The 13,792-nt window shown below is 43.8% G+C and overlaps 1 protein-coding gene across 10 annotated transcripts in view; it reads left to right on the top strand.

The window, feature by feature from the left end:
- Nucleotides 1-13,792, top strand: part of TNRC6A (trinucleotide repeat containing adaptor 6A) — a 281,908-nt gene that overhangs the window by 211,589 nt on the left and 56,527 nt on the right. For all 10 annotated transcript variants that reach the window (XM_078664812.1, XM_078664809.1, XM_078664811.1 and 7 more), the window contains 3 exons: nt 8,408-8,515; nt 8,602-8,820; nt 9,379-9,449. In XM_078664812.1, the coding sequence (XP_078520938.1) occupies nt 8,408-8,515; nt 8,602-8,820; nt 9,379-9,449 (398 nt within the window). The remainder of the gene's footprint in view (nt 1-8,407; nt 8,516-8,601; nt 8,821-9,378; nt 9,450-13,792) is intronic.

The raw sequence follows: 13,792 nt of genomic DNA, 5'->3' as shown, positions 1-13,792 counted from the left end.
TATTTTAATAAGGGGCCTTGAGATATAGAAGATTCCCTCTTCTCCATGAATGATTCCCAATACCTGCCTTTTGCCCCATGACTACAGTTGGCAAATCGAAGATGGATTGTCCTAGCTGTCTCTCAGGCCTAGTAGTAATAGGGACATCTTAATATAGCTTTGCCGAGGAATCTTCAAGGCTTGAGGTTGAGTAATAAAATCATGAAGCGCATTCCTCAATTGTCTTAACTCTTCAACACACCAAATACGAAGCCCATACAATACAGGCCTCCGTTTGGTGCGCTCTAAACCAGATCCAGTGTGAGATGTAACTTAAAGAGTTATTTAGAGGAATATTCTTGTTTAGATTTGTAAAGGGTGCTCCAAGAGGGAAAAATAATCACCAATGCAAAAATGCCCTTTGCCCTAGGCGCTGCAACACTAGTGTCTTGCTTCGAAGGCATGCTTGACTTTGTGTATCTGGATTTAAACTGGACGTTCAACAACACCTCTCCAACATTCCCTTCACAGTGGATGAAATGTTGGCAAAAATGTATAAAATATACTGCCTTTATAAATTTCATGGGGGTGCTACAGTTCATCCCCTCAAGGGACACTTTTTGCAGACAACACCCATGAGAGGCAGGTAAAACCACATGAGTCACCGAGCCACAAATAGAACAGCTGCAGAAGCAGACCTTTCATGACCCCCCTCCCCCCAAGCCTGCAGGGGGACATTCAAGGAGGAGCTAGGAGTTTCAATGGTTCCCAATCACCCGATCACCTGCATCGAGGAGGATAAAAGATTTCCATACTCCTTCTGTGGAAATAACTTCAGAACAGTAGCTGCTTCTGGTACTTCAACACGTTTGCTTCCTGGCTGTTGTAGTTTTGAATTGCAAATTTGACCTTAAATTGCAAATTTGACCTGCCAAAATCTTTTTTGACAGATCAAAATCGTTCATTTAAATATTTTGAAGTCACCCCTCTGTAGACCTTATTGCCCATAGGGCAGGGTGCATGGTATTTAAAAGTAGGATATATAGGAATTTAATGTTAAATACGTTCCTACAGTAAAAAAGACCCAAAACCTATTAACACTGTTGCAAAGTATCTCATGAGAAAACAATGGTTTACATTATTACATTTAATAATAATTTCGGTTAGGATACAGCTTGAAATATAAATAACCAATTATTTTAATAGTTACTAAAATCCAATTGAATGTTGAAGAGATTATTGATAAGGATTAGGGGAAAGGGACTTTTAGAAAGGTACCTTTTACCCGTCTAAATCCTTTGGCGACTCTTGCATTTATTCTTCCGCTTCTGCCAGCCATAATTGACATTTGAAGAATTACGAAAACTACTCCCTGAGCATAGAACGAAGGCTCGAGGTTGGGCACTTGTTCCCTTGACAGGATGGCCAATGGTGTTGGGGCCAAGGACTGGATTAACGTCAGAGGCCTTCCCTGTTACTAACAGATGTTAGCTGACTTCTGGCAAGCGTCCATTATTTGTTCACCAGCCAGGGTCCAATCACAGTGGACCTCTTTTTTGGCATTAATGTCAAATCTTGCTTGACAGGTTTGCAGGGGTTTCAAATGATGATACTTGGGATGCACTCGAAATGACGAGAAGCAGAATTCCAAAACAATTTTTGTGTATCCACTGTCAGGTTGATGTAAAGCCCGCTTTGTTTTTACCAAACTTTATTCTCTAGGTTAATTGATGGTACAGTGACTGCCCTTAACTTGGCTCTGGTGCTTGATGTGGGAGGACACTAAGATAACTATAGTAGACTACCACATCTACACACCCACAGCGGCCAAGTTCACTATGGCTGAAGACTTCATCCGTCTTGAAATTGCCCAAAGTAAGAAAGTTTGGCCCTGGGAACTGTTTTGCCATTGGCTACAACGTGCCTAGAAGCCATTGCCACATGCTAGTTTGTACCAGGCATAACTATGGCATCTCCATGCAACTACTTCTGAAAACTACTGAACCTCTAGGAGGTCAGAAATGGATTGTACTTGCTGGCAGAGACCTCAGAAGAGCCATAGAGGACTGGTCCTGCTCTCCTTGTACCCAGGACAGAGACGTAGACTCCAAGGATCAGAAGCCTGACTACCTGTTCCAGCTCTGACCAGTGGCACATGACATGGACTGGATCCTGGTCTTTCACCTTTTCCGGTCAGTCTCTTGCCTACACTGAGGTTCTAGGGGGGGTTTTGAAGTGTACTCCTGTGGTGGATAGGTGTAGGAAGCTGGCTCGGTGTAGGAAGCTGGCTCTGTATATATTATACCACAATTAGGTATATTGTGCACAGAGTCCAGTGGAACCCCAAAGGTAAGCTGCAGTAAAGTTAGATAGCACCTCACTCTCCATTTGTGGTAGTGTAGTCGAGCAGTAAGGCAGTATCAGAGGTCGGTGTTAAGCATTTGTTGTACACAGTCAGCAAATGAATTCCCACACTGAACTTCAGACCAATTGTTTTTGTATAAAAACATTCTTTTAGTTATTTTATTTTCTAGAACCACGCAAGCCTGGCACAGGTAAGCAGTAAATACTTTACACTAGTAATGCAGTTCATAAACAATTTAAGTTGTATATGCACTTTGTTTTGACTTACAGTATGGCTTCAGAGCAATGCAATACTTTGTAAATACAGTACATAGACTTGTATGGGCTTTTCAGTGAAATTACTCAGGCGTTATCGCAGTTGCTGGCTGCAGGAGACACCATGATTTTGCAGATTCGAGGTTGAGACAGGCCAGTGGGCATCCTGTTAGCTGCTGCGCGGCTGTTTGGTTCTTCTTCTTGTAGTTTCTTCTTGTCATAATAAGCAAGGTTCAGGGGTGCCCCTAAGTACTAGATTTAGGGGTGTTACAGGTAGGTAAAAGGCAGGGACCAATGGGTCCCTTCCCTGGGTGGGTACACTCCCAATTATGCCACCCTCCAGTGGGAGGGGGTGTGAGCCTGTCCATGATTGGCTGAGTCCCCCCATCTGCATGATGGCGGAGACTGAGACTTGTGCTTCACCTCGCCTCCCCCACCGAGGGGTGGAGTTGGCAGAGGTGGGCACACCTCTCTTCCTCACTTGTTTTTCCCGCTGGTTCTCCCACACAAAGTGGGGGTCCGAACCAATGGGGACCAGTTGCTGCAAACAGCAAGTGGCCTGGGGAAGTTCACAAAGGCGGCAAGCCTTTGAAGCTTCCCCTTCGTTAACTCTTTTTTTTTTTTTGCAGAGTTTTATATAGCGCGAACTAGACCCGAACCGAATCAGGTATCAGAGCGCTTTACATAGCACCAGTTACGTTACATGAGAACACACTTTCATTTTAGGCACGGGGAGATTAAGTGATTTGCCCAGAATCACAGGAGGTTTTTGGCGTCGTTACCGAGACTCGAACCCAGATCCCCAGGTCCGAGGTCGAGCGCCTTAGCCGTTAGGCCAACCCCTCTCCCCAGGTTCAAGGATGTACATCTGTGTGCCATGCCTACAACCCACTGCCTACGAAGAGTGAATCCTTGACCCTGGGGGACCCCTGAGTCTAACCCCAGGACACCAACTCCCACAACCAAGTACTTGCCTGTTAACCGATAACACTATTTTCCTCCCTAGGATAACATTGACTATTTTTTCCATGAAAAGTTTTTAAGTGCGGAGTTGGAAAACCTAAGAAATCCTTTTAAAATGGTACTGAACAACAAAAACGCTTCTACTCACCTGTTTTTAGGAAATGTCCCAGTGCATTATCCAGGTATACTGTACTGTTTAGGAAAAGTCATAAAAGATTCATCTGCAAATTCATCTACTGGTCATTTTACTAAAACTCCAATACAAAGTATTTGTACTGTATTTCCAAAGCATTGCATTTTCAGTAACAAAACTGTAATCACAACAAAGTGCATATACAATTGCAATCCAAACTGTGTTGCAACTGCATTACTACTCTAAAGCATTTTGCTTACCTGTGCCAGGCTTGCTTGGTTCTAGAAAATAAAATAACTAAAAGAATATTTTTATACGAAACCAATTGGTCTGAAGTTCAGTCTTTGTGTGTGAAATCATTTGCTGATTAAGTGTGTACAACAAATGCGCAACACTGTTCTCTGAGAGCCTTACTGCTCAACCTCACTACCTCAAATAGAGAGTGAGGTGCTATCTACTTTACCGCTGCCTACCTTTTGGGTTCCACTGGACTCTGTGCACCCTATACCTCACTTTGGTATAGTATATACAGAGCCAGCTTCCTACAATCCCAAAACATTTTAATCAGTTATTGCCCATGCTTTCCAGGGAAAGGAAGCTTTCAGAGAGTCATCTTCAAAGTAAGTTACACCTGTAGTCATAACCCCAAGTCAAAAGGGAGCGCAAACATGACTAACTCCTGTCACAAATGATCCACAGAGTATGTTTGTCCACCACTGGTGGGATGAGTTTATGGAATTAAGTGGGACACTAGAGTACCAAAGAAATGTGAAACCAGGGGGTTTACTAGTTGTACATTTAATCCCAAAACAAGATCTGACTTTCAGAGCAACAATGGACGTAAAGTTCTTGAGCAAGTTTGTAAAGACTCCAAAATTCATAATTACAGCCTTGAAGGACGTAATCACAAAGCTACAAAACAGGCACTGCATTGGAGGTCTGAATGACACTGCCATATTGCCACGCGCAAGAACAGGAAAAATTGGGAGTTTTCACTATTAGTCCATAGTTTTACCTTTTGGGATAAATACTAGCAGTGATGGCAGCACACTTTAGGTGACATGGGATATTTGCATAACAGCAGCTAAACGATTGGTTGCTAAAGGCAAACTCGTTCAAACTATGGCAGAACCATGTCATTCAAGTGAAGTCTGCTATGGACTTATTGAGATTCTTATCAAACATGGGAAAATGCCCGCCTCATCCTTCAAAGACAACATTTTCTGAGCACAGAACTTAAAGCCAAGGCTTACTAAACATAAGAGTTCTTGCATTGTTGGAGCTAGTGTCGTTTTACTAGACATCACATTGTCTGATACTTTGAACTGTGATGAGGTTAATAACACGCATTCCATTAATACCCCTGGGAAGCTTATTTATTTATAAAGTTTTGTATAGTGCGAACCATATGCGATTCATGTAGGTGTGGGTCACGAACCAGTGGTTCTAGGGAACACAGGACTGGTGCGATTTAGTGGTTGTCACAAACACATTGCAGAATGAATTACAATGGTGGACTATAAAAAAAAAACTAGTAAGAGGCAGGAACTAAAAACAACCAATTCTTACAGTGGCCATCCACACTGATGCATTACACACTGGGTGTCCTGCACACATGGGATCTCAATCAGATGATTGTAGGCCTCGGAAGAAGCAGTCAAAGCTGAATGTGTGGCACTATAGGCATTTTACAAAAAAGTAACGGAGTGAGAGGTCCAGGTTCAAATGTTGAAAAAGGTTTCACCTGAATAAACTGGAGCAATCTTCCGACAAGTTCTAGTAAACACTATATAAATAAAGTTACAAAACTGATAGACATAAATGTAGACTATAGTTACAGGTAAATTACGTATTTTGTTGCCTACACCAGAGCTGTATTCTGATTTCAGGGGGAAAAGAGCACCCGCATTCTAGTGGCTACAGCCCTCTCCATTCATGTTTGATGACTGGTGGTGGCAGTAGCAAGTTTCTAGTGCAGAGAGAGAGATATTTTACTGAGTACAGCAGATACATCATCTCCCAGTAGAAGTAAAGGTATAAAAGGACTATTCTTTCCCCATATTTGTTATTTAGCCTTTATCATGTATAAATAATGTAAGCTGTATTGTTTTGAAGTTGACTAGTTAGTGTTGGGGTCCAGTGGGCCTCCTGTATCTGTGCTGAACAAGATAGTGGATTTGTTTCTTCTGGGCTGTTGATTTCCATCTCAGAGATCTCGGCGAGAACGTGTCTCACATAGTTGTTGAATGTCACTCATAATTACACTGAAATTATGAAAATGTCACACATAAGCAATCTGAAACTTTCTGGCAGCTGTGTCGGCCTATATTATCACTCCCTATCCCTCTGCTTACATCTGTCAGTTGAGTGAGGAAGGTCTCCATCCTATTCCCCCCAGTCCTAAGTATAGGTTTCCCCAACTGGGTGTAATTTGTTCATCCCCAGTTTCCCGTGTTCTGGCTGTCTCCCTCGGCTTCCAGAATAAAGCAAGGTTCCAGGCACAGTCAAATACATATTGCAAGTGTACCAATCAAAACTGGTTTGTGTGGATATTGAGCAGGAGAATCTGACTAGCAACAATACCAGAATTCTTCTCTTTTCCGGACTTGGGAGAGCCATTAAACATTTAGTCAAGGCAGGTTCTCTCATTGGTTGTGTAGCTCCTGTCTACGCCACAAAGAGGGCTATTAGATCACTGAACCATAACCTGGTTCACCATCATCTCAACAGTGAGGAGGCTATACACTACTACAGGAGGAAAAAATAGCATGACTAAGGGTAGAATCTCTGCTGGACTGGAAGGATTGCTAACTGGAAGGACTACAGTGAGGTCTGTTTAACCAACTGAGACCCCTCAGAAGCCTCAATGGCACACTTGCCCAGGAGGAAATGAGGAAGATCATCTTGGTTGTTGAAGTTCCTCACTTTATTTAATATGTGGTTCAAGTGGCCTACATCGCCTACAGTCCATTTGTTCTTGTATGGTGCCAGGCTCATCTTGCTAAGCCTGGCCCAATAGAAAGTTGATCCTTGTATCACTGAGAAACCGCCACCTGTGCTTTCACTTATGGTATCTGGTTCACATTGCTGGAGGGGATTGTCCTGATTCTTGAACCATCTTGTGAGCCCTTATGGTTTGGGAGATATTGCCAGTTGAAGCTACAGGAAAGATTTCCTGTACACCATTCAGTCACTAATGGTGTCTCACTAGTCTACTCTGGGTACTCCCCGTCTCTTTGGGTGCCCTGCCCTAAAATCTTGTCCATAGAAGAATGATTCTTAGATATAGGTAGCTGGCCCCTTCATGCCCATTTAGTGAGAACTGGCCTGAAATATCCAGTCCCACAATAGGGACTACTTTGGCCAATAACTTGAATCTGAACGGTAATAAAGTGGGCTGTGTTTGAAAGTGGACATTTCACTGTCCGATCTCTTGTATGGGCATCACAAAGAGCAAGGTTGGTAATGTTGGTGATTGACTTGGGCATCTTTAAGATGTGTTGTATTGTATCAGCCCAGCAAAGCTTACTTTCCAGTACTTTCGACTATATCCTATCAATTCCCTCAACAACAAACTAAGCACCAATCACCCACATCCTGTAGCTGAACCCAATTAATGCCCTTAGGATAGCATTGACCATGCAGAAAAATTCAAGTTAGTGCCTAATGTTAAAAAGCTATGAAGACAACCTGAATTTCAAACCATTACCTGAAGTAAGCCTTGAGTGATTGACCTTGTTATTTGAGTTTGGTACCCTTTAAGGAAGTAAATTAATTGTCCAATGGGAGTGCACATGCTATGGCCCTGAAACCTTTCTGATAAACAGTATCCACAAAAGTTAAAGCCCTGTAACATTTGATTGTCCCAGGAAAGGCCTTCTGCTGTCTATTTTCAGGTTTGCCTTGTAAAGTTTACCTGTGTTTCATGGAAACCTGAAGGCATTTTTAATATCAAAAGATTTAGTCTGATATGACTTATGATCCTAATACTTTCAACATTGCTAGCTACAGTGAGGTGGTTGGGTGTTCTGTTATGAATCTAGAAGTGCAGTTTGCTCATTTAATTTACTGTACACAAAAGCCAGTAATGACTTCACTTTAACTTCATGGCCATCTAATGTTTACTGAATGGGTTATAGTACATGCAATGAATGCCTATAAACCCCAACGTCGTATTACATTTGATGCACATTTTAATGTATATTCAAGAGTGCTATGCACAGGTTAAGAGAAAGACTTCCACTCTCTTCCATCCTGTAGACACACTGCTCTGCTATGACTTAAGCTTCTCAAACCAGCAGCAGCCAAGATGTCACATAGTTAAAGCTTTGCTTTGTCAGTTTTGCTGATTAGTTCTTTTCAAGCGAGTAGATTAAGGCTATCCTTTATTTGGCATTATTAACGAGTTACTCACAAGGTGGCATTGGCAACGACCAGGGTATGCTTTGAAACCTACATTTGCAAATTAAATGCACACTCTGTACCAGAATTAGTTGCATTGCGAGTTCACCAGTTTATATGCCTGGACACAGTGCATGCTATCTGCAACAAGTTTTGTTGAATATGATTTTCCCGGACTAAATAGTCATTACATTGAATGAATCTAAGTGAAGGACACTTAACTATTTAAAAAAGAGTATGAAGGAGGTCCTGTTAAGTTAGGACTTTTTGAAAAATTATATTTTTGGTAAAGCTCCATACGTATGCTCACAGGGTCATCCTCATCAATGAACACCACGCTGCCTTCAACTAGTGCCTGGTCCTCCATTCGTGCCTCCAGCTACAGTGTCTCCCATAGCAGTACCGCACAGAGCACTGCAGGTATGTATTCTTTAATCTACCAGATTGTTTTCTTTACCATAATGCTAGAAATTCTGTTAAAGTTAACTCGTTTATTCTTTTAACAGCCCGAAACAGTGATCCGAAATCTTCATGGCCTCCTGGTTCAGTATCTAACACCTCTCTGGCTCATGAGCTGTGGAAAGTTCCATTACAGCCTAAGAATCCCACTGCTCCATCCCGTCCTCCCCCAGGCCTTACGGGCCAGAAGCCACCATTATCCACTTGGGATAACAACTCATTGCGTCTCGGTGGGTGGAACAACTCTGATGCCAGATACACCCCAGGTAAATGGATACTATTAGTATTGTTGCTTTTTCTGTTTGCACCTCTCATCAACTTTTCTCACTCTTATTGAATGGAGGTCTTTCACTCATGCCCCTTTTGTCAGTTCTGCAGTCGCCCATTTGTCTACAACTGTACAACGCTGCTCTTATAGCAGTCAAACTCAGTTTAGCACAACAGACTCCCTTGTGCATGTCTTTCTAATGCACACACGTGTCCTTCTCTTGGGCACCGGTTTGCTCCTGCTCAGCATGCTTTTTGGATCAACCATGTAATTAAAATGCTCAGTTACACACACTTTTGTCCCATGCGCTGTAGTCTGTAGTATTGTTTGTCTCTCACTCTTACACTGTGCATGCACTTTCATCTGTGAGTTGCATGTGAGTGTGGCAGCGAAGGTAGTATCTGGTCCAAGTAAGGGACGTACGTTTGACTCTTGGTAGCCCCTTTATCAATCTGTGCCCCAGTTCCTTCCTTTCTCGATGTACTGGCTGTGTTTTTTTCATCATGAGAACGGTTATGGTGTGGTAGGTCTGCTAATATTTCAACTTACCTTTTAGGGTCTAGCTGGGGTGAGAGCAGCTCAGGGAGAATAACAAATTGGCTTGTATTAAAAAACCTTACACCTCAGGTAAGAAATCACTACTATTCTATTATTTGCATACTTTGTTGTCATTGCCAGTTGTGTAAAGAGGTGCTTTGCATCTGACCATTTTGTTGGTTGCAGATTGCCCTTTTGTTCAAATGCCTCTTTTTTCTATTTTAGGAGTAGTGCACAAAAACGTTTTTAAGGTGGGTGATAGTACCTGACTAGTTCACATGCTTAGTAGTATTCTGTTAGTTCGAGGCATATGGGCTGCAGATGGTACATTTATGAATAGATCGCCATCTGGTGTTGGGCTCGGATGATTGCACTTTGTTTTTCTTCTGGAGAAGTCTTTGTCGTCATAGGTGACTCCTCCTCTCGGTGTTAGTGCGCATGGGCATCGGCTCCATCCTTAGATTGTTTTTTTCCGCCATCGGGTTCGGATGAGGATCGAAGCGCTCTGGACCGACTTCAACAAAGAAGGTTATAACCGGCGCGTATTCCTTTCCAAATCGACGGTATCGTTACCGAACGCGACTGCACCCCATACCGACGCGATTCGAAGGACGAAGACTACGAGAAACTCGACGTAGTCCAGCCCGGGGTCCATGGAAAGGACTCCATTCAAAAAATGTCCAACGTGTGGTGCTAAGTTCCCACACAAGGACCTACACGAAGTGTGCAACCTCTGCTTGTCCCCTGAACACGAATCCAGGGACTGTGAGGCCTGTGCAGCATTCTCGTCAAAGTCGACGATTAGAAACCGTCGAGCCCGAAGACACGAGGTATCGAGAATGCAGTCACAAGCAATCCCGGAGCTGTTCGAGGACCAGCAACCAGAAGAGGAGGAAGAAGAGGCCGACGAGGCGGGGTCAGAAGCGGACGAGTCCGACGTCGAGGAATTCGACGTCCAACAAACCGTGAGTGACGACGTCCCTTTACCGAAAAACAAACCCCGCACGGTGTCGACCCCGCCCTCGAGCCCGGTCAGACAACTGAAAAAAGTTTCCAACGCCCCGCCTTCGAGCCCGGCAACGAAACAGAAACCGAAACACTCGATCCCCCATCATAGTGATTCCGGTTCCGATAAACCAACCACATCGACACCGAAGCACCAAGTAAAGGAAAGCTCGAAGTCGAAGCAGTCCATGTCGACACCGAAGCACGCTTCGGCGCCGAAAACACCCTCGACACAAGGGACATCTTCGATACCGAAGAAGTCGGATCCGAACAAAAATTCGGCACCGAAAATACAAATGGACATTTCAAAGAAAAGACACCTTTCGGAACCGAAAACTGCGGTACCGACACAGGAACACGGAACGGATCCTAAACAAAAGACTTTGTTTATTGACCCAAAGACTGGCAAGGTAGTCACAGAGCTACCTAAAAAGAGGAAACATGAACATTTGGAAGACAAGGCTCATCCAAAGAAGAGAACAATGGGGACGAATACAACTCCTCCCCCTTCTCCCAAACCTCACACACCATCTCCGCCTATTCCTCACAATAGGCCAGATATTCCTCCCACACGTCCATCTACACCTACAACAGATGGAGAAAGTGACACAGGGGAGGGGGGACACCCTGGGGATGATGAGGACACAATCCCAGAGGAGGCAGACCCATGGGAGGAGTATAATGTGGGATCAGGTAATGATACCGACCTTGAGTCATATCCCTCAAAACCTTCACCTCCTGATGACAATACTGGGTTTGCACAACTCATTACTAGAGCAGCAACATTTCATAAGGTAGACCTACATACAGAACCTCTAGTACAGGACTTCTTATTAGAGACACTACCTACTGCACAAAGAACATCAGGAACACTACCAATGCTAAAAGGCCTTCTCAGTCATACATCAGAGATATTCAAAGACCCAGTGAGGGCTAGGGTATTGAACCCAAGAATTGATAAAAAATATAGGGCAGCTCCAAAAGACCCAATATACATTAAGGGACAAATTCCTCTAGACTCACTAGTGGTCACAAACGCTCGCAAGAGAGCAAACTCTTTATCTACGGGAGAAGCGCCACCTCCTGACAAGGAGTCTAAACTAATAGATGCCTCTGGCAAGAGAGTAGCATCTCAAGCGGCAAACAGTTGGCGCATAGCTAATACGCAAGCACTACTTGCAAGGTATGACAGAGCGCATTATGATGAGTTAGAAACACTCATCAAACATCTCCCTAAAGAACATCAAAAGAGAGCTGATCAACTTATACAAGAAGGGAAGTTAATTACTAACACTTCAATAAAGTGCGCCCTAGACGCGGCAGAAACTGCGGCAAGGTCGACAAATACAAGCATCATGCTAAGGAGACATGCATGGCTCAGAGTGTCAGGATTCAAACAAGAGGTACAAACCTCGTTACTTAATCAACCTTTTGATGGGAAAACACTTTTTGGCACAGGGACAGATGAGGCCCTAGAAAAAATGAAAAAAGATACAGAAACGGCTAAATCAATGGGAGCATTGCAGCAGCCGACACAAAGAGGTTCCTTTCGTAGATCCACCTATAGAGGAGGATCCAAAAGTACAGGTACAAACCAACAGCAAACCTCTTTTACACCTACATCACCCAGAGGTAATTCTAGAGGTGGATACAGGGGTAACAACAACAAGGGTAGAGGTCGCGGAAACAACAACAACCGCAACTCTCCAACCCCAAAACAGTGACTTCATAGAGCTTCCCCCAGACCATATAACACCGGTAGGGGGACGCCTATCACAGTTCCTACCTGTCTGGGAAAACATCACATCAGACAAGTGGGTAAGACAAATTATCCAACATGGTTATTGCCTAGAACTCACAGCTACCCCACCAGACATCCCCCCCAAACAGCGTCCAATGAAACAAGATCACCTGACACTGTTAAAACAGGAAGTAATATCACTGCTAGAAAAGCATGCCATAGAGAAGGTTCCACAGCACCAACAGGGAACAGGAGTATACTCACTATACTTCCTAATCCCCAAAAAGGATGGGTCTCTAAGGCCAATACTGGACCTAAGACCTCTCAACGCATACATAAATTCGGAACATTTCCACATGGTCACGCTCCAACAAGTACTTCCTTTACTGAAGAAAGGGGACTTTCTTTCTACACTGGATCTAAAAGACGCTTACTTTCATATCCCTATTCACAAATCCCACAGGAAATACCTCAGGTTTGTGGTAGAAGGACAACACTATCAGTTCAAAGTCCTCCCATTTGGTGTCACGACGGCACCAAGAGTGTTCACAAAGTGCCTGGCAGTGGTAGCAGCTCACCTAAGAAGACAACAAATTCATGTCTTCCCATACTTGGACGACTGGCTAATAAAAGCCAGGTCGCAAGAGGAGTGTCTGCAACACACACAAAGGACAATTCAGCTACTACACCAGCTAGGGTTCACGGTGAACTACACAAAGTCACACCTACAACCAAACAAAGTTCAACAATATCTGGGGGCTACCATAGACACAGAAAAAGCCAAAGTGTACCCCAACGCAATAAGAGTCCAAGCAATGCTTACAATCATTCAGAGATTTCAGCCACAACACTCACTAACAGCAAGAGTGTTCATGCAGCTACTAGGCATGATGTCATCCTGCATACTGCTAATACCATATGCAAAACTACAAATGCGTCCGCTACAAGAATGCTTAGCGACACAGTGGAATCAGGCTCAAGGACAGATTACGGATCTGGTGTTGGTAGACGACCGCACACACCGCTCTCTGAAGTGGTGGAACAGAACAAACATTACCAAGGGGCGGTCGTTCCTAGAGCCAATTCCACAGGTGACAATAACAGCAGACGCATCGCTCACCGGATGGGGAGCACATATGGACAAATACACAGTACAAGGAAGGTGGAGTGTGGGGGAAAAAACACTGCACATCAACTATCTAGAACTACTGGCAGTGTTTCTAGCATTGAAAGCCTTTCAGATACATGTTATCCACAAAGCAGTCCTGATCAGAACAGACAACATGACAGCCATGTATTATATTCAAAAACAGGGGGGGACGCACTCTCTCCAATTATCCAGACTGGCACAGGAGATTTGGAGATGGGCCATTCCTCAAAACATCTATCTGTTAGCCGAACACCTACCAGGAGTTCAAAACCAGATAGCAGACATCTTAAGCAGACAGTCGGAACAAATACACGAATGGGAACTGCACCAACAAATACTGCAGCCATTCTTCCAAAGATGGGGACAACCAGAGATAGACCTATTTGCCACTCATCAGAACGCAAAATGCCAAAGCTTCGCGTCCAGGTACCCACATCACCTGTCGCAGGGCAATGCGTTATGGATAAATTGGTCCAACAAATTTGCATACGCTTTTCCCCCTCTCCCACTAATCCCATTAGTGGTCAGGAAACTGCA

This window comes from Lissotriton helveticus, chromosome 10 (assembly GCF_964261635.1).
Source record: "Lissotriton helveticus chromosome 10, aLisHel1.1, whole genome shotgun sequence".
Lineage (NCBI taxonomy): Eukaryota > Metazoa > Chordata > Amphibia > Caudata > Salamandridae > Lissotriton > Lissotriton helveticus.
Note: the sequence above shows the minus strand (reverse complement) of the source record. Positions and strands in the feature narration are given on the sequence as shown.